Source organism: Cryptomeria japonica, chromosome 7, assembly GCF_030272615.1.
Source record: "Cryptomeria japonica chromosome 7, Sugi_1.0, whole genome shotgun sequence".
In the NCBI taxonomy this organism is placed as follows: domain Eukaryota; kingdom Viridiplantae; phylum Streptophyta; class Pinopsida; order Cupressales; family Cupressaceae; genus Cryptomeria; species Cryptomeria japonica.
In genome coordinates, this window is record NC_081411.1 from 108,377,371 (window position 1) to 108,399,335 (window position 21,965).

Here is a 21,965-nt window from a genome sequence, read left to right on the forward strand (position 1 = left end):
TTCTTCAGTGACATAGGAGGAGGAGAGTTACAAGGATGTGTGAAGAGGAATCCCAGTAGTAGGAAGTAAGATATGAGAAGAGGAATTCCAATAGTAGGAAGTAAGATGTGAGAAGAGGAATCCCAGTAGTATGAAGTAGGATGTGAGAAGAGGAATCCTAGTAGTAGGAAGTAGAATTAGAATCAGAAACACAACAATAGAGGCACAAGGAGGAAGGAATATAGATTTCAATACTAGAATCAAGGATATCTTCAACTCTCCCAAAGCTAAGTATAACATCTTTCAAATACTATTGGGTTTGAAATATTTACTCTTCTCATTATTAAGTAATAATTTTCAATCTGATTTATAATAAAGGATACGACACAAATAGAAAATGATAACTAAAAATGCTAGTGACTTTAAATGGTTTTGCCATGTTTTATGAGACTATTTCATAATTTTAATAGTGATGAAGTAATATTCATATTCCCATGCAACATGTAGAATGTTGAATAATAAAAAAAAAAATTCCAATGTCTCATTCTATCTATAAAATATGTAGAATGTAAAGTAACTTTGACTCACATTATGAGTGTCATTTATTAATATCAATAATCAATCAACTTGAAAGCAATTCTATTAGACATATTAATTAGTAGAAGAAGGATACTCTGTGATTTTTACTTACATAATCAATTATGAAATATGTCCACTTGCACATAGAAGCATGCAACTTATGAGCTAATGGGTATTAACTAATATTACTTGACTCTCTCTATGATGAAAAGAATTGGAAAAGGATATTGATCCTCACAAAAATAACCCCTTGTATGCTCTCTCTCTCTCTCTCTCTCTCTCTCTCTCTCTCTCTCTCTCTCTCTCTCTCTCTCTCTCTCTCTCTCTCTCTCTCTCTCGCTCCACACACACACACATATTGTAAGGAAAAGTATTCAAGTAGGGATTTTGGCCTTGTTGAAGAATCCAAGATTATAATCATGTGCATGGCATCACTTAATAAACACTTTTTTGATGACTGTATTTCTTTATGTACGAAACTTCTTATATTGGGTTACAAATATCTCAAAAGATTATAGCTAGTTTAGTGGCATAAAATGTTTGTGTAGCCATTTTGTTATTATTTCAAGGCTAAGAAATGTGCCTAGATCATAACTTCTATCTAAAAGTTTAGATTGCTTTCATATGGGAAAAGCTTCTAGTGTGCTTGATATTTAATGAAATATTATTAAGGATTATGATGTCATTATTTAAGAACAATAAAAATGCTAGATAGTTATTACCCATCTTTCATAGACTTGGTATCATTGTGCCTTTTATTTCAACAAACTATGAGATTTTAGATACTATTAAATATTGAGAATATACGAAGATGTGTGTAATTATAAGCCATTTGTAACCATGTTGTGTGACATATACCAATATCTTATTATTGACCATTAAGATCACAGTTAGATATAATTGATGAGTACAAATATTATATAGACATATTATTGGATTATTCCATAAGGTAGAAGAGATTAGAAAGTTAAGAATATTAATATTCATATTATTAAATAAGCATCTTTGTACGATGATACAAAGATATAGTGATGCTATATGTCCTAAATATGACTTGGGTAAGTTAATCATGCTCAATTAGAGCTAGTCAATTAAACCTTACATGACTTGCACCTGCATATATAGCTTCTTGGATGTAGTGACTATGATTATTATAATGCAATTTATTGTTTATAACCCCATTATGGAATGGCATCTTGGTCTAGGATTGAGTTTATTTTATGTAAAAAATCAAATCAGGTGATCAACTCAACCTCTATTTCAAGGAGGTGAACCTATAAGAGTTTTAGGATATTCATGTTGAAGAATGGGATGAGGTTTCAAAATGAGATAACGAGCTATGTGGATGGAAGGGTTATAGTATGGGTTGCTATACGATGAACTTGCTTACAATTACCTAGCTATTCTTTAATTTTATTATTTGAAGGGAAGCATTACCAAAATCTTGGCTGGACAGAGTTATCGCTAACGGTCGTTAGGTGATTAAAGTTAGAATACACCAGACTAGGTTGGTTCACTATTAGTGGAAATCCTGGGGATTGAGGACCAACTTGTAGTGTAGTATGGGGTGCACCAACTCCTCTACCTTGTTGGGTTGAGGATAGACCCTCAGTGTAGTATGGGATACACTGAATCTAACATTCCCTTTCTCTCTGGGATGCACTATGGACAAGAGATAATTAGTCAGTGCATTTGAGCCATTTACTATTTTTTTTGCAATGTCAAAATGAGTCAGTCATTATTATCCTTGTGATAACTATATGAGTCAGTCATTGTTATCTTTGTGATAGATGTTGGAGCTACTCATATTGTGTACATGTGATGTATGCCAAAATTAGTCAACTTGTCTACCTGTGTTGTGTATGAGCTACTCAATCGCTCTGTGTGTGTGATATTTGATATGACCCCTATGCATATGTGTAAATTGGTACAACTAATGATTAGTAATGATGTGTATGAAACAAACACCTAATGACAATGCGTATCTTTATTGTGATGAAGCTAAGTTAATAGATTCACTTAACTAATAGTCAAGGTTTAAAGAGAGATCGGATACCTCATCAAGAAGAGAGAATGAACTCCATCTAACATTGAATGCGGACTACAAAGCCTCTGAATTCCCATAAGACTATACGTAGGTAAGGTCATCACGAATGAATCCTTGAGGCTTAGGTATGGGTCTAGGGACTACCCTTATTATGAGAACTTAATAATATTGAGTGTAAGCATATGTGAGTTGATGCTAAGTTATCACCACCATGGTGAATGAAGAAGTTTTAAAATCAACACTTCTAAGCTAGATAGAAAAGATTTTGTCAATTAAGTTCGAAATCAATGTTAGAAAAAAAAAATGGTGGCCTTGGAGCAGATCTTACACATAAAATAGAATCACTTTAGCTCATCTTTGTTAATTGATAATCATGTGTACATGTGATACATAAATGTCATGTATGTATGAGATGAACATTAGGTACACATGTATGTATGAGATGAAAATTAGGTATACATGTATGAGATATACTTGTCATACTAGTGTACATGTATAGAGTTGTTAGCATGAATTTAATTAATTGTTTAATTTAAAAAATGTCAATGATCTCATCTTGGATGCAAGGATGATTTTTATTTTATTTTCTCCTTATGCCTATAAATTATGAAACTCTTGATTGCTTGAAAGGAATATGCACACAAAGAAAATTTAAATGAATCCTTAAAAAACGGGTTTGGGTCTAAAGATATGATCTAATGTAGAGAACTTATATTTTTTGATAAAAGAATTAGTTTATAAGGAAAAGTTGTTCCCATTTTCATAATTTGACAAGGCTAGATAATTGACATTTCTAAATTAAAATAAATGGTTAAGTTGTAGAAATACTTACCATCCATTTCTAATAATCAAACATTAATAAAAATAAATTAAAAAAATTTCGTTATTTAAATAAAGTAATAAATTACTATTGTTCATCTACCAGTGATCATTCCTCTATCTATATAATCTTTCCTCTATCTATATAATCTGGATATATCAACATAGCACTTGCAATTGATTTAGACCTGGGTATCCAAGGCCGGGGAATGACCCACCATCACCATCAAGATGATTTCCTGCAAACACGAGCCTTGTTCCAAATTCTTCCCTCTCGCAGAAATATCCTTTCTCTGGAGCACAATGTTTATCCTCTCTGCACTTGCACATCTTATCCAGAGCACAACCATCCCTGAACTCCTCCACTCTTCTCCCTCCGATCCCAAACAACCCATCAGTCCAATCATTAGAAAAAACTCCACTGGGATCAAACCTATCCTTCACCTCGAGAAACTTCTCCAGGTTTACAGCTCGCTTGGCGACACCATCAAACAAGTGACCTCCAGACTTCCCCCAGTGCAGTACCCCTCTGTGCTTCTCTATCACCATTTGCTGAATTTCTTGAAACACATCTTCATTCCACTTGGGTATGCCTGCTTTCCTTGGCCGATAAGTTTGCACCTCCAAAGTTACCTGATCCTCTGCAGGCCCAAGGTATGCACCTGACTTCTTAACAGAACGCATGAATATTCCACTGACAGAAAAATAACTCCGGTCACACAGGCTTGAGCGACTCAAATCCCTTATTTTCTTTATGTCCTCAATTGCCTCATGGAGATGAAACATTGATACTCTCAGCTCCACGTCGAAGACCACATTAGTGTGCAGCCGTCGATCCCACTTACAGACTGTATTATTTTTATCCAGAATCTTGGTAGGAGTGCAGCTCTTCTGGTTATCTTGATAATTAGGGTGACTTTCTTGGCACCCACCAGATGCTTGCATCCGATGATTGAATCCAATTACAGGATACCCTGTGAACTGTTTCCCGTCATTCAAGAAGCCACTACCCTTTGTCGCGGATGAGAATACCTGCTCCACTTCATTGCAGATTGCATCCACATCTTCATTTGCTTGGATTTCGTCATCTGGATAGCAGAAAAAGCAAGATTACCAGTTAAATATTAGATGTATTTATATAGCCCATATTCTGTTTCTGCTCTGTTTATTTCTCACTTCAAATACATTAACCCTGCTCTTCTCACCTCTCGCTTCAAATAGCTTATACCTAGTAGGCAGCTTCTAGACTGCAATACACAAACTTAAAACAGTTGCTGAAATTTAGAATTGTAACCGTTTTGGAATTAACATCCTACAATAGAAGTTTACCACAGCGTGATATTGCCCTTGCTCTCTTTCCCTCCCACTTCAATAGCCCATACCCTAAAACTAAACAGATTTGCCCAAATAGGTTTACAGGCGAACAGACAGTATAACGTTTTTTAGTGGGTAAGTGTGAAGATCACACTCCAAGTGATAAGCACTTGTTTCAACGCTCATAGCTGTGATTGGACTGCCAACTGCCATGTTGAGGCCATCTCCAGGTACATCAACAGAAACAACCTGGTTGGTCACGAAAATTGCCTTCCCATGGGAGGGAAACCATTTTATATCTGCATATTCACTGGCTCTTAGAAAACTCTCGGCTTCTTTTTCTAGATCATTATCATCTTTCACACTGGCTGAAAATGAGGTCTTGAACATAGGCTGCAATGCGAAGGATATTTCAGAGATCGCTTCCAGCGTTCCAAGAGATATCTTAGCAGCTTTCAGATCTGGATCTGATCCTATCAAGAAAACAGACAGAAATAACTCTAAGTCAATAGATCTCAAAAGTATAAGCAATCATAATAGAGAAAAGCGAGAAGCTAGGTTGTAAAACTGACTACACAAAAAAACAACCAAAAAAAAAAAGAGTAATGAAACAAAAGGAAAATGGTTAAATTCACATGCAGTACAATTAACGAGTTGAGAGAATCACCGCTCAGTGTGATAAGCTTTGCATATCCTTGGGAAGGAGGCGCAGGGACTACCAATTTCATCCCAACAACATATTCATAAACCCCACTTCCTCTTCCTGACAGACCACTGCCATGGGCTCCTGTAGAAACAACTCCTGCTGCCAAAACTCCATTCCAGTAAATCATGGCAGGCAGAGCCAGTCCTTCCTTTGCAGCTTCTTCAACCACATCTTTCATCATTGCTCCGGATTGGACAGTAATTGTCATTGCAGTTTTGTTGATTGCAATGACTGAATTATAGTTTTGGGTGGAGATGATGAGCCCTTGTTTTCCTACACAGGTTAATTTTGATAGTCTGTGAACCAGCCCACTCACCACTCTAATGTTTTGCTCGTTTTTAACTGCATGGGCAACTGCCAGTATAAGTTCGAATTCTTATTTTGGCCAGGCAGCGTTTGCAGCCTCACAAGTTCCTCGGTCATCCCAAAAACCCCAAAAATTGAATATCTGGCATTCATGGCCTAAATTGCTTTCAACTGAAAGAGGCACACAAGTCTCATGGTCATCCCAAATGTGCAGAGAATTATAGATGTGGACTCCATTGTTTATTTTGCATTCTATTGATGGAGGAGGCATACAGGCTAATTGCAAACCCAAGGTAAAATCGAAGAGGAGCACAATCACAATGAAGGAGGCATCCATCACAAACATATGAATACAATCATATAATTTCTGCTGATGGGGAATCTATATAGGAAAAGTTTAATATGCTGGTGTGCATTTCGTGTTCAGGTATGTGTGGATTTTAGGATATGGAGCCTACACAATCCCCACTGTTCAACTTTTTACGATTCGTATAGATTTCGTTTTGCTTCAATGCTAAAAAGTCTCAGTGCCCTTCCAAAGGTAAAAATAAAATTAGTTGGTCTAAGTGCCCTTTCAAAGTTTTGAAGATACTAAAACTTGATTGATTAGATAGCTGACAAACTGCTTTCAAGTCTGGAAAATACTAAAAAGTTATTCTAGGTCATAAAATATTGTTTAGGTGTGGAAATTGTTTCCTTTTATAGAAAAATATATTATTTGTACAATAAAATATATTTAGTATTTATAATTTTAATGGATAAATCTGTTGCACTAGTTTTGTAAAGTTATATGTTTGAATCATATTAATATATTTAATTATCAAGGAAATATAGGTTTTTCTTAGGTCGATTATTCTAGATTGTAATCATTATTCATCAATAAATAAATCAAATGGTTTAAAGTGTGTGTCTAGGGCATTTGAAGACACAATCTCATATCTTTCCAACTTATAGATTAATGTAAGAGAAACATTAGTCTTATCTAATGAGAAGGCTTAAGGGACAAACAAGTTATTAAACATTCATCAATCTAATTGATTCTCAACGTACCCATTGGATTTATTGGCAAGTGACTTAATAGTTGCCAATTTACTAACAATTGTCGAGGTTAAAAACTTCTTGTCATTTTATGCCTCATTCCACTTTTGTTGATAACCAATGTGAAATATCTCCATTTGAGTCATGTTAGGGCTTTGTAGAATTTTATTAAGTCCTTGTAAGTTAATTTCGCTAGGTTTCCTTTGTCTAATTGTTAACTGTGGATGTTTGTTAGCCTTTCTCCTCTATTTGTATCATTTGGCCTTGACCTCAAAGGAAGAAGTTGAAGATTTTCCTTTATTAGTGATTTAAGGTGTAGTGGGAAGAAATCAAAATTTATTTGGTTCAAGAACTACTTAGGTTCGTAATTGATGTATAAGTCCCTTCAAGCGTTAGGTTTCCAATGGACAACAAACCTTCAACATAAGGGAACATAAGGAAGAAAGGTATCTAAGCATATTTCAAAGAACTTAGAACCTGCACCATAGTTTCAAAATCATGAAGAACCTTTGACAAGAGGAAGAAAAAAAAGCGTTGTGGTAGACTTTTGATCCTCTAAGTGCCAAAGAAAATGTTTTATGAAGCTTGTCGAAGGGTTATGATTGGGCTGTAAACCTTTAACAAACAATAAAAAGATAAAACGGGCTTGTTGGAGATTCCTTCAAAACTAGAAACCTACACCAAGGTTTCAAGTTCCTATTTTATCCTCAACAAGGTTCTCAATAAGAATTAAGTTATGAATGGAGGTTCAAACATCAATATTTTTTTCCAACAAGCATAGACAGGCAAGGAGATGTCTAGTTGTCAGTGGTTTGTGGTGGTTCCAAAACCAATTTTTGTTGTTGATAAATCCCTAAACTCTAAAATAGATGAATATTTTTAATAGGGTGGCAAAGCTTCAACAACTAAGAACTATTAAAATGGTGCTTGATAGGTCCTAAGGCAGGCCATGATGATTGATGTGCATTAAAAACATTTAAATATTTTTTAGTTATCAAAGCATTTTGAGGGACCTAAAACTCTATAGAATAGGTCTAGGAGTGCCATTAATACACTTTAACACCCACAAACAACCAAATCAAGGCCAAAGTTTATCATGCCACCTCTAGGTCATTAATTCAATGGATTTCCTAAGCAATTTCATAGTCTTCACACTAAATCCTACAAATATTTATGCATGGGGTATGACAATAACATCTCGTATAATTGGTCTAGCTTAATCATTAAACTAGTTACTATCTTAATTGTTTAATTACAATCAATTAGGAAAGAAAAATTGAATTATTTTAATTATTGCTTGAGGGTTAAGTAAGAATGATTATGATGGTGATTACTTACTATGTTAGTCTAAAAAGAACTAGTCACACTCTCTCAAGTTGGAGATAGAGTATCATCAAGGAGAAGGTTTTAGCTGATGTCGGTAACTTGTCATGATGGAATCACATGCACAAATTAGATTCATGTAGTCATGTTGCATATGATACGTGTATATATGTGTTGGTTAATTTCATATAGTTCTCTAGAAATGAAATCTAGAGAGCTCATGTTCGTGTTGGGCTATGAGCCAAAATTAGTAAAAGAGTGTGCTACTTGTTGATGTGTTGTTAAAACGTTTCATCAAAATGAGCCCAAATTAAATGGGAAATAATGTGGAATACAAGTTCATCATTACAACTATGTACATATATAATTGTGATATTTATATATACATACATGCATGTTTATTATCGTAAGTGGCCCAAATTCATCTCAAGCATGTATTGTTGGGAATGTGTATATCATGCTAAGTTCTATGAATTTCCATTTTTTGGTGTATATCGTTAATTTTCAAAACATTATATTCGATATTAAATTATTATAACAAAGAAATATAATTAATTTTATTAATGAATACTATTATACTTGCTAGAGATATTATAGGTAATTTTTATTTTATTTAAATATTATTTAAAAGGATAGAATAAAATAAGTATTAAATATATATTAATATTATTATTTTAGAAAAATCTTGCAATAAATTTATTTTACAAAATGTGTATATATTATAAATCTCTCCTCTATGTTTCTAGAAGATGCTTCAGCATCTTGCATGAGAGTTAATGAGGAGGATGCTAGCAAAGTTTATACACTTAATCTTTATGTCTAGTAGTTGGAATTTTGTTTTAAGGTATCTAAGGATTTTTTTTATCAATGGGATTTTTTATATTTTTATTTTCCCTTTGGGAAAAATTATCTAAAGTAAAGGGGAGAGGAAGTAAAACGAGAAGAGGAAGGAATACTATTATAAGCTTTACTAGGCAGTAAAAGGATTCTTTCATTCTTATTGCATGTTTGGGGTACATACTAGTTCATACTCTAAAAATTTAAATTTAATGGAATACAAACCATATTTTTTTTCTTTAGTTGAATATATGTTCTTGCTTCTTGTAACAAGGGAATGAAGAAAGCTTTAGACCATTATGCCAAATTTCTTGGTTGTTATGTTTAAACAGGATATGAGAGACAATAAATGAAATCAACAAGGATCTATTTGCAACATTTCATAATTATGATGATTTCTTACCATTTTTTAAATCAATTTCTTTGATCTTAAAGGAGTTTTTTAGTATGTGATTTGATCAAAAATGGGCTTGCAAAATCCATTTTCTTAATAGGTTGAACTATCTTAACAAAGACAAGATAGTCTACTTCTTTGAAGATTTTGTATGTTGTATGTCACTAGTTATCTTATCCTATTATCATCAGTAAAATATTTAATGATTGAATAAATAAACTACCTATTAAGATGGTGCATTTCTAAATAAGATCCTTATGGAGAAAGACTAGAATTACTTCTCCATAATCTTTAGATTGGGCTGTAAATATTTTTTTGGAATAATCTTTGAAAAGCAAAATAAATCTCAGAACATGAAACTTCTTGTTCATTTTTTTTTCATAAATTTTGTTCAAACTTCAAGGAAGATATAGGAATTGTTACGAAATAAAAGTTATCCTCTATATTGTTGTCACCATGGGTATATGAAACTTATATCAACTAGCCTTCACATAGATAAAGAGTTATAGTATGTATCAACCAAGTAGATAATGTCTTGATAAGAATCCTAATTAGTAAGCAGGCCATGATAGTTCAAAATGAATGCTCACAAGCTAGAAGCCCACATCTCGTGTGTTATTATGAAATTGTGTATTATTTAGGTCTATTTGTTTATACTCTCCTTGTTGCTTTGGATTTTGTCCTCCTGTTTTTTTTTGTTTGTCTTATGCAAATTTACTAAAATATTGCAAGTCAAGTTGAATAAATGAAAACAATAAGATGAATGTACACACCTTGATTTGGCATTTAGTGGGAGTTTCATTTAAGATAAATTCCACATCATTCATCCATTGTGATTTAGAACGCATTGGAACACTTTAAAATGTATCTTGTAGCAACATTAATTTGAACTAAATAAGAAAGGTCATTCAAAATTTCTAGAAAAAATGTTCAATCATTTGTATGCCTTAAATTATTATAATATTATGAGTTCTTATGAAGTATTTGGAATAAGGGTGCAAAAGCTATAGATTTGGGTAGTTTGAAGCTTAATTTATATTTCATATGGTATAAAACTTTAAACATTTCCCATTGCTCACCTCGTGAAACATTAAGGAGTTTGTTTCAACTCTATTTAAATTATCCTTAGCCAAATGGCTACTTAAAAATTTAGAATTCTATATATGTATAGTAAAGAAAAATATTTAGATGTTAGCACAAGATGTGTTTGGCTATCATAGAATGATTGGGGCTTAACTTCACAATAGTACAATGAATAACAAATTTAGGGGTGTTTTTTGAAGAATGATTATGCAAAGTGTATTGAAGAAATAAATGCAAAATTTGTAAACATTTGTTTTATGGATCATTTATACACATTTTTTGTGTTCTCTTGCTATCTTACTCTGATGATGGATCATTGTGCTTAATCCTAAATGGTGGTAATTAAAAAACTCACATAATCAAATCTAGAAAATACTAAGCAATAACATTTGTTTGAGCTAGCATAAACCTATATAGAATAGGTTCGATGAACATATACGTCAATAAATATATTGAATTATATGTGATAAAGATTGTTGAGAATCTAGGATTGATGGTTTTGTTGTCCTTGATTTCAGCGCGGCCAAAAGCGTGAGGCAACCCTACAAAAATGGTCTATTTCGTACCTTGAAATCTCCGAGAGAGCTTGATCGACTTCGTTGGTTAGCTCATTTATCTTTTTTGCTTTTCATTTTATTGTTTTCTAAGTTTCAAAGATTTGCAGTTTTACCTGCAGGTCGGACTTTAAAGTCTGACCTGCAGGGTCCTTTCTTTTTATAAGGTAATTGCACATCGTATTTTAAAACCCGATGTGCAAAGGTTGGGTTTTTATCCCTGCAGATCAGACTTTAAAGTCTGACCTGTAGGTAATCCTTCCCCTACAGTTTGGACTTTAAAGTCCAGTTTGTAGGTTTTCCGGTTAAAAGTTGCATGTTGGACTTTAAAGTCCGACTTGCAAGGGTTTATTCCTGCATGTCGGACTTTAAAGTCCGACACGTACTGCGTGATTGGTAATTAATATCGCATTAATTGCTAATTTGGTGTTTATTTATTAAGCTTTGGGGGTTTATTTCTTCATTTTGATTTGCATTTTCCCCTCTGTGCATGCCTCCTTTTCCCCCCTCCATTCTCGCTTGTCGGCCTTGTGGATTTATCAAGTCTCCATTGGATTTTTCTCTCGTCGTGGCAGATTGAGGTAGGTTTTTTTATTTTATTTCATGTTTTTCCTTGTCCTCCATGTTTTCCCTTTCCTTTTCACCTTTGTTTTTGGTTTTGCTTGGTTGTTGCCTTCGGAGGGTAATTGGACTTTAAAATCTGATTGCCCTTTTAATCCTTTATTTCTCCTAGCCTGCACACTGAGTTTTAAAGCCTGATATGTAGGCTGATCAATGGAGATCCCTGACATATCGTATTTTATAGTCCTATATGCAGGAGGGTAAACCTCGCATATTAGACTTTAAAATCTGATATGTGAGGGGAGAGATTTTTCAGTTGACATGTCGGGTTTTAAAACCCGACATGTCAACCGGTTGCTTTTCCCCCAGCTAGCACATCGGACTTTAAAGTCCGATGTGCTAATGATTTTTTCCCAACTTATAACTTTCCCCTATTTGCACATCGGACTTTAAAGTCTGATATGCAAGTAAAGATGTTTTATCCTTGCGCATCGGACTTTAAAGTCCAATGTGCCGATGAGTTTCCCCTATTTGCACATCAGACTTTAAATTCCGATATGCAATTAAATATCTCCTCGCACATCGGACTTTAAAGTCCTATGTGCAAATTTTGACTCTTAATGTGCAAATCAGACTTTTTTCCCTGACTTGCTATTTTTGACAGTTTTACTTCCAAGCCTTTTTTGAGTCCGATTTTTTGATCCAATTGATAAAAGTTGATTTTATTGATGATGATAACTATCAAAGAAGCTAATCCTCAGTGTTGAATCCAATCATTTGAAAATGTCAAAGCCCTCTCACGATAAATCAGAGCCTTCCTCGAGCCAGTTGGAATCTTCTCCAAGTAAAACATCAACAAAAAAGATGAAGTACAAGTATGACAAATACTTGAATTTGTACCCGGAAAGTTCAGTAGACTCAAACATCAAGGAGATCAAAGATACAGAAATTGGACATTTCAGTATGCAGGAGTTTATTGACCGAGTTGAGAAAGCTCCTGCCCGCCTAACAAACCTGATCAAATCAGAGTTGCATAAATATGCATCCTTCCCAGTTGCAGGTCATGATCCAGAATTTGTACTTGCAGTAGCAAATCACTTCGATCTGAATACAAGAAAGGTTAGATATGCTGATCAAAATGTCATCATGACTCTGGATAGTGTTTTCTTCAACAGTGTTTTCAAAGGTTCTCTAGTTGAAGAAGTAGCTGACATTTCTTAGGAAAGTGCTCAAGAGTACTATGAGAAAAATGAGACCAAATGCAAGAAAGTGATCAATACTGTGTACCTCTTTACTGCCATAAATTTCACCACCTCGCGATGGCCCAAGTTTTTTCACAGGAGTGACTTCAATGAGGAGTATAACAAAATGGTCAACATGGTATCAAGAGTGAAGGGTTTAAAGGACTCTCACTACTTTCAAAGATGGATGTGTTACTACATGAATATAATCAGGAAAGGGGCTACTAGGATTGACTGGGGTGAGCAGATCAGTGATGCACTTTATGCACAATTGAAAGAAGTCAAAGTAACATTGAAATTTTATATGACTTCCTACCTGGTTTATGTAGTCGCTTCAATGAGACAATATCTAGGTTTGTCCACTAAAGGTGATAGGAGATTAGTTCCTGTCTGGGAATACTATGATCAACTTACGATCAAGAATCAAGGTAGCCACTTTAGAAAAGTTAATGATACCTTATTTGCTATGTGGAAGTGCATGTTTGATAAGAGCCTGCAGAAGAAAAGATTATTAGAGGCTGCATATAACAGGTTGTCTCATTTTGGATGCATTTTCCTTCAGTTCCCAACATTCACTTACATCTGGATCGAATGTTTCTCAAGTGAACCCTTTAATCTACCAAGGTATCCTTCTGACAAGATCGTTCTCATGGAGTTGTGTCGACAACTAATCTATGTGCATGAAAAGCGATTGCAAGCACATAAGACTGGTTTGAAGTTCCCATAATCAATTGGCAGGTACTCATTTCTAACCAACCCCAAAGCCAAAAACATGGAGGAAGAAATGCAATGGAACACCATGAGAAGATTCAAGGCATGGAACAATTTTAATTTTCGTGGCATGAAGAACAAACTCAAGAGGATTTACACCCATGTCTATACATTTAAAGATGTATGGGCAGACTATCAAAATGAAGAAGATATAAGAAGGATGGATTTCAGTCGGTTTACCCTGGAACAAATTGAAAATTTGGATTTAGCAAAGATCTCAATGACCATGGAAGATATTGATGACATAATAGACCTTATCTATTATGAAAAGAAGATTGTCGACTCCCCGCTCCTACCAGTGCAATGGTAAAAAAAGGAAAGTAAATCTATCTCTCAAAGATCTCTCCTATTTTGGAAAACACCAATGCATGGTTGCTTAAAAATAATCTTAGAATGAAATAGCTTCCTGCTAGTTCTAGAGATGACAATAATAGTGATGGCCCGGCTGGTAAGGCAATTACAGCTGAAACAAGAACCAAGGCCAAAGCAGATTCACGAGCATTATCCTCAGCTCCTGTAATGCAATCCAAGGGGAAAGAGCCCAAAATCAAGTTCACAATTAAAGGGTCAAAGAAAGCTGAATCATCCTCAACAGCATAGAAGACAGATATGAAGGAGCCAGAACAAAAGACTGCTGGAGATACTGGAAAAGAGAAAGAGGTGGAAGAAGGTGAAATTACTCAACAAGAGGAAACACAGGTTGAAGAAACTTCACATCTTGGTGAAGTTAATGTTCCAACCACTTCACAGGCATCGACTCATTCACAAATGATTATTCATTCCATCAATTCTGATTCTGATCAAGAGGAAGAGGAATTTTATAATAAGGACCTTGGTATGGGCATGACTCAATCAGAGACTGCTCAACGATTCTTCACACTATCCAACTTTCCCAACCTTGATGATATTCCTTCAACCACTATTGAATCTTCAATATTGGAGTTTCCTAAAGCTATGGAGCAAGCATTTGCGAAATAGAAAATGATGACCTTACCTTCTACAGTGGTCATAACAGAGATTCCATCTCAAGTAAGAAGTTATTTCTACTACGGCAGTTATAACAGACATTCCATCTCTAGTTACTACTCAAGTTCTTTCAACTGCACCTTCCACTTTCCCCTCTGTGGTCGTAACTAAAGAAGGGTAAACATCAGTAGGTGTTGTTGCATCAGTAGGTATATCACTAGATACTTCAGCATTGATATCAGTCACCGCTGCCATTTCAAGCCAGCATGCTCCTGAAATACCAAGTGACACTCAACAAGAAGCTACTACCCCAATGGTTAATCCTAAATTACCACCTTGGATGGAGGTAGCGATAGTTCTGATACTTAATGTTAAGTATAGATGCCAAACAAATAAGATGAGAGGGGGGGGTGAATCATACAAACTTAATCTTCCATAAAAACATTAGATTTAACCTCGATAACATATACTTTAGTAATATAACAAAAATTGCTAAACATGCAAACTCAAAAGCATATAAACATCATAACACTCATAACACCAGATTTAACGTGGAAACCCAAATAGAGAAAAACCACTGTGGGATTTCAGACCCACTAAGAAATATACTCTTCTAGAGTATGCTCGGTTAAAAGCAAATCCTGTTAAAGATTACAAACACATTGCTAGATGTGACTCAGTTAAGGGATTTCCCTCAGATCTATTAGGATCTTCACCTTGTTAGAAGTGACCTTGTTAAAGGATTTCAAACACTCAATCAAAATGTCACCTTGCTAGAGGGTTTTACAAATAAGACTGTTAAGTCCACTCAGTTAAGAGATTTTCTGTCACTTTACAAAATAACAGTAATAAAAATCTATCTGCAACTTCACATCTAAAATGCTAAAGCAAGTTCTTATTTGCTCAATACAATATAGACATAGAACTAATCTTGTCCATCTACTGGGCTCTATACTCTTATATTCAAAACAGGTCTTCAAGCTTCAGTGCTCGGTAATCACTATGTAACATCCCTGTGCATACACTTGCCTGCATACATTGTTTATTAAATAGTTCCTTATTTATAAACAATAGCTAACCACTTAATCTCCTTGATCATATTTCCCATGATAAATCATAGCCATCAGATCTACAAACTTTGACCAGGTTCAGTGTATCCTTCGATCTAAAAATGTTTTACCCCACCTTGGAACTTGTGCTAGGGTATTGTGGTTCAATCTGCGTTGTAGATCTTCCTGCCGATTTTCCTTTGCCATAGATTGTTTAACAAACTTCATTCACGGCATACCAATCATTTAATCATAGCCATCTCATCAGCTTCCTTCATTTAATAATGCTTTTATTCATTCAATGCATTCTGTTATTACTCAGTTGCAACTCAGTAAATACTAAACTTTACTCGGTAGACATTATGCATTCATTAACTGATAGCGATAACCTTAGGGTTTACCGACTACGTTCTTTGCTCAGTAACATAGTATAGTATTAACCTTACAATTAATAGCATATGTATGATATCAAAACAATCTAAAAATCATGATCTTATCATTGTCTAACTTGGTAATAGTTGCCCATTGAATAACTTATTTCTCCCCTTATTCATCATATTCTTTCTGTGTCTTTTACTGACATCTTTATACTCATCAAATCATACTTCTTAAGATATGGCAACATCATACTGAATTAGAAAATCAATTATCTTGACATCAATGACAAAATAATAATATTAAGACAGTAAACATCCTTAATCAGTTATATCCATAATCATCAACAACCTTCTCAATATCCTTATTGAAATGCCAACAAAATCTCCTTGTCTGTTATAATGCCAACAGGTAGTAGCACCTAAGAGGAAGAAATGGGTGATTTTGCCTGATGAGTTTAAATTTGAGCAATTGGTTCCTCCAAAGCCTAAGGGAACAAAGAAGCCGAAGACTGTTTCCCGGGTGTTAGTAGACCCGACCTCTAAAATGAAGTATGTTGAAGTCATGGTGCCCTCATCAGATAAGAATAAGGATGATATACAATTTGAGGATTACATCATGCAAACTCTTTGATATGAAGACTTGACCAAGAGAGGGGTGAGAAGAATGAATTAAAACATAAATGTGAACAATTGACTAATGTTCTTCTGAAAGTTACCCAATCCTCTCAGGAAGTTGAGCCCATAGGATCCTCAATAGACGTTGAAGCTCTCAATAAAATTGAACAGGTAGGAGCCAAGGGCCAAGTTGTGGACGAGTGGATAGAATGGCTGAAGTCAAAAGGGTCTCATCTCCTAAGTTCAACAGTTGGGTTGTGGACATATTTTGAAGTGATCCAAAGTCAAATGCAAAGTGTTAAAACTTCACTATCTAAAGAGATTGAAAATATTGAAAAAAGTACAACACTTTGGAGCAAAATGGAGGACTTCAGAATAGACATCCTCGTTGAAAATAAAGTGGTTCCTTCAAGAGGAAAATATATCCAAATTTTGTTGCTACTGTCTTACAAGAAAGAGACAATAAATTTGATGATAGCAGAGCTGGATCGAGAACGAAAGGAAGGTGATGATGAGATTGATCTCATTTCTACCAAGATTGTTGACCTTCCTTGTTATCTGTATGATGACAATCAGAATATTGTTACTAGCAATGCCATCACACAGGAATTTATGTCCTTAATGGATCACTGCACTAGACAAGACTTTTCACTTGATGCATTTGATAAGTTATTGGAAATTCAAGTCAGTTTTGAGGTCCTCGCATCCATGCTAAAGGACGGGAAAAAGAAATTTGTAGAGGCTGGGGATACCATCTCTCATGTTCGTGTGATCACAAATTCTACCCAAATGCCGAACCAAGCAAAGATGGAGGCTATCTTGACTAGGTTCGAGGAATTCCACAAATCAAATGAGGAGGAGAAAAATGAATAAAATGCCCCTTTTTGGCATTTTCTTTCCATGTAGTTACATTTTTAGATGTTGCAAGTTTTCTCACAACTGCATATTTTATTTCTATTGTATTTGTAGTCAAGTGGGACTATGCAGTTGAATTAGTCAACTGTGCCCACATTTTTCTCCAATTTCCTTATATATAAGGGGGACCCTTATTTGTATATTTTTATCTTGGATTATGGTAAGCAAAACTCTGCTAAATTTTTGCCTCAACTAAGACTTTGAGCTTTGTTGTGAGAATTTGATCAAGAAAATAAAGAAAACAATTTATTTGATCCCAAACTTTGTGTTGTGTTTAAAAAGAATTGCTTATATGACTTAATGTTCTTAAGTTCACGACTTATATATGTTCTTGAATTTCTTGATATAGGAAGTATTGTTAAGCAGATTAAAGAGCTCTTAAATTATGAAAGTAGACTTTGTGCTCCTTGAGTATTTGAGAAATTTTCTATTGTTAAGTAATTAGTAGTAGGCTTTGTATTGCTACTATTTCTTGTACTTTTTAGGATTAAGGAATTATACTTGAAGACTTTGAGCTACAAGTCGAATTCCTTTTCATTGTGATAATTAGTTTAGTTGGTGTTATATTTGAGAAAGACTTTGTGCTTCTTGTTTATAAAACATTGATATAGTTTGTTGGATAAAATAGTTAATTTCCCTAAGTATCAAAGTGAGAGAATACATTAACTCTGAAAAAAGAGAGTTATATGCCCAACACTAACCCACAGATTTAAATTTCTTATTAATTAGAGAAGAAATTTCAAAGGGAACCTCCCCTTGATGAGAGGAGAGATTTATTTCTCAATATAGCTGTGAGTGAATCATATATTTTGTCATTGGTATGCTAGTGACAAAATATTCACCCTACAGGTTCCAAGTGGAACTTGAAGCATTTCTTAAGAAATGGTAATCCTGTTATGTTATCTTTTTGTTGTTCTCAAAACCCAGTATGATGTATTGCACATAAACATGTTGGTAACCTTTAGTTAGGTAGATAATTCAAATTAAATACATTTCAAAAAGAACTATACAGGAATTTACTCAGGGACAACACGTTGGAGGTGAAGACTGTGGCCTCTATAATGGATAGTAATGGAAGTAATCAATGAGCAAAAAAATTTATCATTGCAAAAGATAATTGTCACAAATATTAATATCACAGATGGAGAGACTTCAAATGGACTATAGCTTTGAATATCTTTCCATGACACTCTATCATTAAAACCATTAACCATAAAACTGCTCGTGATAAGAACTTAGCCACACATAGAGTGCTCATGTCCGAATAAATTGATGCAACAACAGATCAATCTACAAGAAGGACAGACTATAGCTTTCAATTTCTTTTCATGATCAACTATTTTTAAAAAGTCTTAATCATTGAACTACTTGTGATAAGGACTTACCCACACACCCATTGCTCATGCCCGAATAAATTAATCCAATAACAATTCAATCTAAAAAATGCTTCTTGGTGTTGCTCATTGATGTATCGAAACAGAGAAAAGCACTCCATATTATAATAAAAAATTGTTTCTTTCTCCCAGTCCATGATGTCATATTTACTCCTAGCCAAATTTCTTCTTCCAATTCTCCTCTCTGCACATTCTCCATGTGTTTTCTCTCCTCTCCTCAAGTTGTCTTATCTTCCTCTACCTTGCCCTTCATCTATTTTTTTATATGCCCTCTTCTCTTGATAGACCTGCTATGCCCAAATTTGGGGCAAAGATAATCATATTTAAGCAAGGGTCTCATGGAAGAGCTTAAGTTTTATTTTTAAAGAAGAGGTAGTTCCATAAAGAAATTATTATTTTCTATTAGATTATTTGGAATTGTTTCCCAAAAAATAGGAGCCCCTATTTTTAGACCTATAAAATAGGGTGGGGCTAGAAATTGTCCCACCATCTTAGGAATATTTTATGCCACTTGTCAATAATCTCAATTATAGAGGAAAAAATATATTTAGTTACTACCAACAGCCTTAACACCTAAACCCATTCCATCTACCATGTATAGCTCCAACTTCCCCCTTCTTTGTTTCCCCATTTGTTTTCCCAACTACGACTGATGTTGTAATGGCCTTTCCCTTAGTCTCGACAAAATTTTCTATCATTTTATCTTTTCTCACGCCATACTCTACATTCTCCTCCCACAAGTAGAGTCTATATCTGCATATTATGGGGTCGTGGGTGATTTAGAGTCTACCCTGTATGCCACATTTTTCCCCCAACATGTCTCTAACCTACAAATTGGACATGACTTCATGTGAATACTAGAGGAAAATGGTAAGGTTGTCATGCCCCACTAAATGCATCACCTTTGTCTTGCCTTTATTCGTGTCATTCTTCATAATTAAGAGATGTTTTTTTATCGATTTGGGCCAGCCTTAAACCATATATTGAGCAACATATTAACCTTAATGCATGCTTTAAAGCATTCTATTAATTTGTTGGTGTAAATGTCATGACTTGGCCTTTGTTTACAAACAGATAATGGAGGATAGTTTTGTTCCTCCGAGTGAGAGTTTTTGTGAAGATAATGTTATTCATAGGGTTAAAATTGTTCCCTTTACTCCTCAAGAGAATGGGATAGCTGAAAGACTAAATAGGACAATTCTTGAGAAAGCTCAATGTATGCTTTCTAATATTGGTTTAGGCAAAGAATTTTGGGTTGAGGCATGTAATAAAATGGTGTACATAGATAACTAAAGCCCTTCATCTCGCTTGGATTTTGGTATTCTGGAGGAGGAATGGCTGGGTAAAAGAATTTCCTACTCACGTACTAGAGTTTTTGGTTGTGAAGTGTTCTCACATGTTCCTAAGGAAAAGAGGACCAAATTGGACCCCAAATCACAGCGATGCATCTTCATTGGGTATGATGAAGATCAATTAGGTTTTATACTATGGGATCTAGCTCAAAAGAAAATTGTTCGTAGTAGAGATGTTGTCTTCAATGAGAAGACATTTCTAGCCCTACACGTGCCAGTTCAACCACATAAGGTATTTATTCTATTTTCTATTTTTGATAATGGTGACTCACAGGAACCAACCAATCTCAGCTTGCAATCAGACCCAAATCCATTGGGAGCCTCTATTACTATTTCCAAACATCCTGTGAAGCATTTTGCATTTCTTGTCTTTGCTCGTCAACATTATTCTTCAACTTATAATGTAAGCCATGAAGTCAGTACAGAGGCAAAATCATTCATGTAACAACTTGGAACTGGAACAGGGGATTCAATTTCTCAAAATGATATTGATCAACTATCTACCTCCCCTAGCGAGTTTAGTCTTAGGGAAAATGTTTCTAGTCGCACACAATTCTCTGCTGACTGGGAGAGTGCATTGGATAGGTTTAAAAAGTGGTATGATATAGCATTGCAGAATGCCGACATGGAGGGGCCCACTTCATTTCCTACCACGCACAGGAAGCAAAAAAGTGCCTTCAATCACCACCTTGACAAGCTCTCACTACATGTAGATCATCGTGTCATGAAATTTGGGAGGCATGGGAATGTTATTCACACTTCTCAGGCCTCACATGAGGAATCACAAATTCTTCTTGCTACTACCTATGCAACGCAGAGCTTGTCGCTACCATTACCTTTGGTACTATAGGACACGGTTCATACGCCATGGGTTTGTTCACCCTCCACTGTGGGTAAGTCCATTGTGCAACCTCCCATGTGTTCTTTACATTCAATGGGTCTAACTGAGGAAACATCTCATTATACTACACCGCATAACCTGCCTTATTCTTTACCATCATAGGAAGAATCCCCTGATAGGTTTGATAATAGTCCCATGCCTGGTTTTGAAATTGTGGGAGGTGATTAACAAGAAAATTTGTTCCATGTTCAAAAGAAAACTAAAAACCCAATACCTTCAGCAAGGCGTTTTGTAAGGTAGAGGAAACTCCCCACTAAGTTTCATGACTACAGATTACTATAAACTGAAGAAGCTACTCCTGAATTGTTCGTTTCTAATTAAGTACAATCTGTTAATTATAGGGATGCTTGTCAAGACTCTAATTTTGATAAATGGATCGTAGCAATGTAAGAAGACGTGGGTTCATTGAAAGTGAATCACACTTGGGATCTAGTGAAGCTCCCACCCGGTTGAAATCTCTTGAAGTATCATTGGGTTTACAAATTGAAAGAAGAAGTTGGAGGTAGGAAACAATATCATGCTAGACTGGTTGTCAACGAATATGCTCAGAAGAAAGGGATCTATTTTGATCATTTTTTTTCTCTAGTTATGAGAATGACTACAATCCAGATAGTTTTGGGTTTAGTGGTTGTGTGGGATCTTGAGCTTGAAAAACTTGATGTAAAAATTGTGTTTCTCCATGGGTATGTGGAAGAAGAATTATATATAGAGAAACCTAAAGGCTTTATTAAACAGGGGCAGTAAAAATTATATTGCAGATTAAAATAGAGCTTGTATGGGCTCAAACAAGCTCTAAGGTAGTTGTACCTCAAGTTTCATCAGTTCATGGATGGGCATTAGTTTT

At 34.9% G+C, this 21,965-nt stretch overlaps 1 protein-coding gene across 1 annotated transcript in view; it reads right to left on the reverse strand.

The window, feature by feature from the left end:
- Positions 1-5,652, reverse strand: part of LOC131055006 (L-gulonolactone oxidase 2) — a 31,790-nt gene extending 26,138 nt beyond the window's left edge. The window contains exons 1-4 of the mRNA XM_057989607.2: positions 5,406-5,652; positions 4,909-5,211; positions 4,754-4,813; positions 3,613-4,512 (exon numbers count right to left, since the gene is read on the reverse strand). Of these exons, the coding sequence (XP_057845590.2) occupies positions 3,613-4,512; positions 4,754-4,813; positions 4,909-5,211; positions 5,406-5,652 (1,510 nt within the window). The remainder of the gene's footprint in view (positions 1-3,612; positions 4,513-4,753; positions 4,814-4,908; positions 5,212-5,405) is intronic.
- Positions 5,653-21,965: the final 16,313 nt, after the last annotated feature.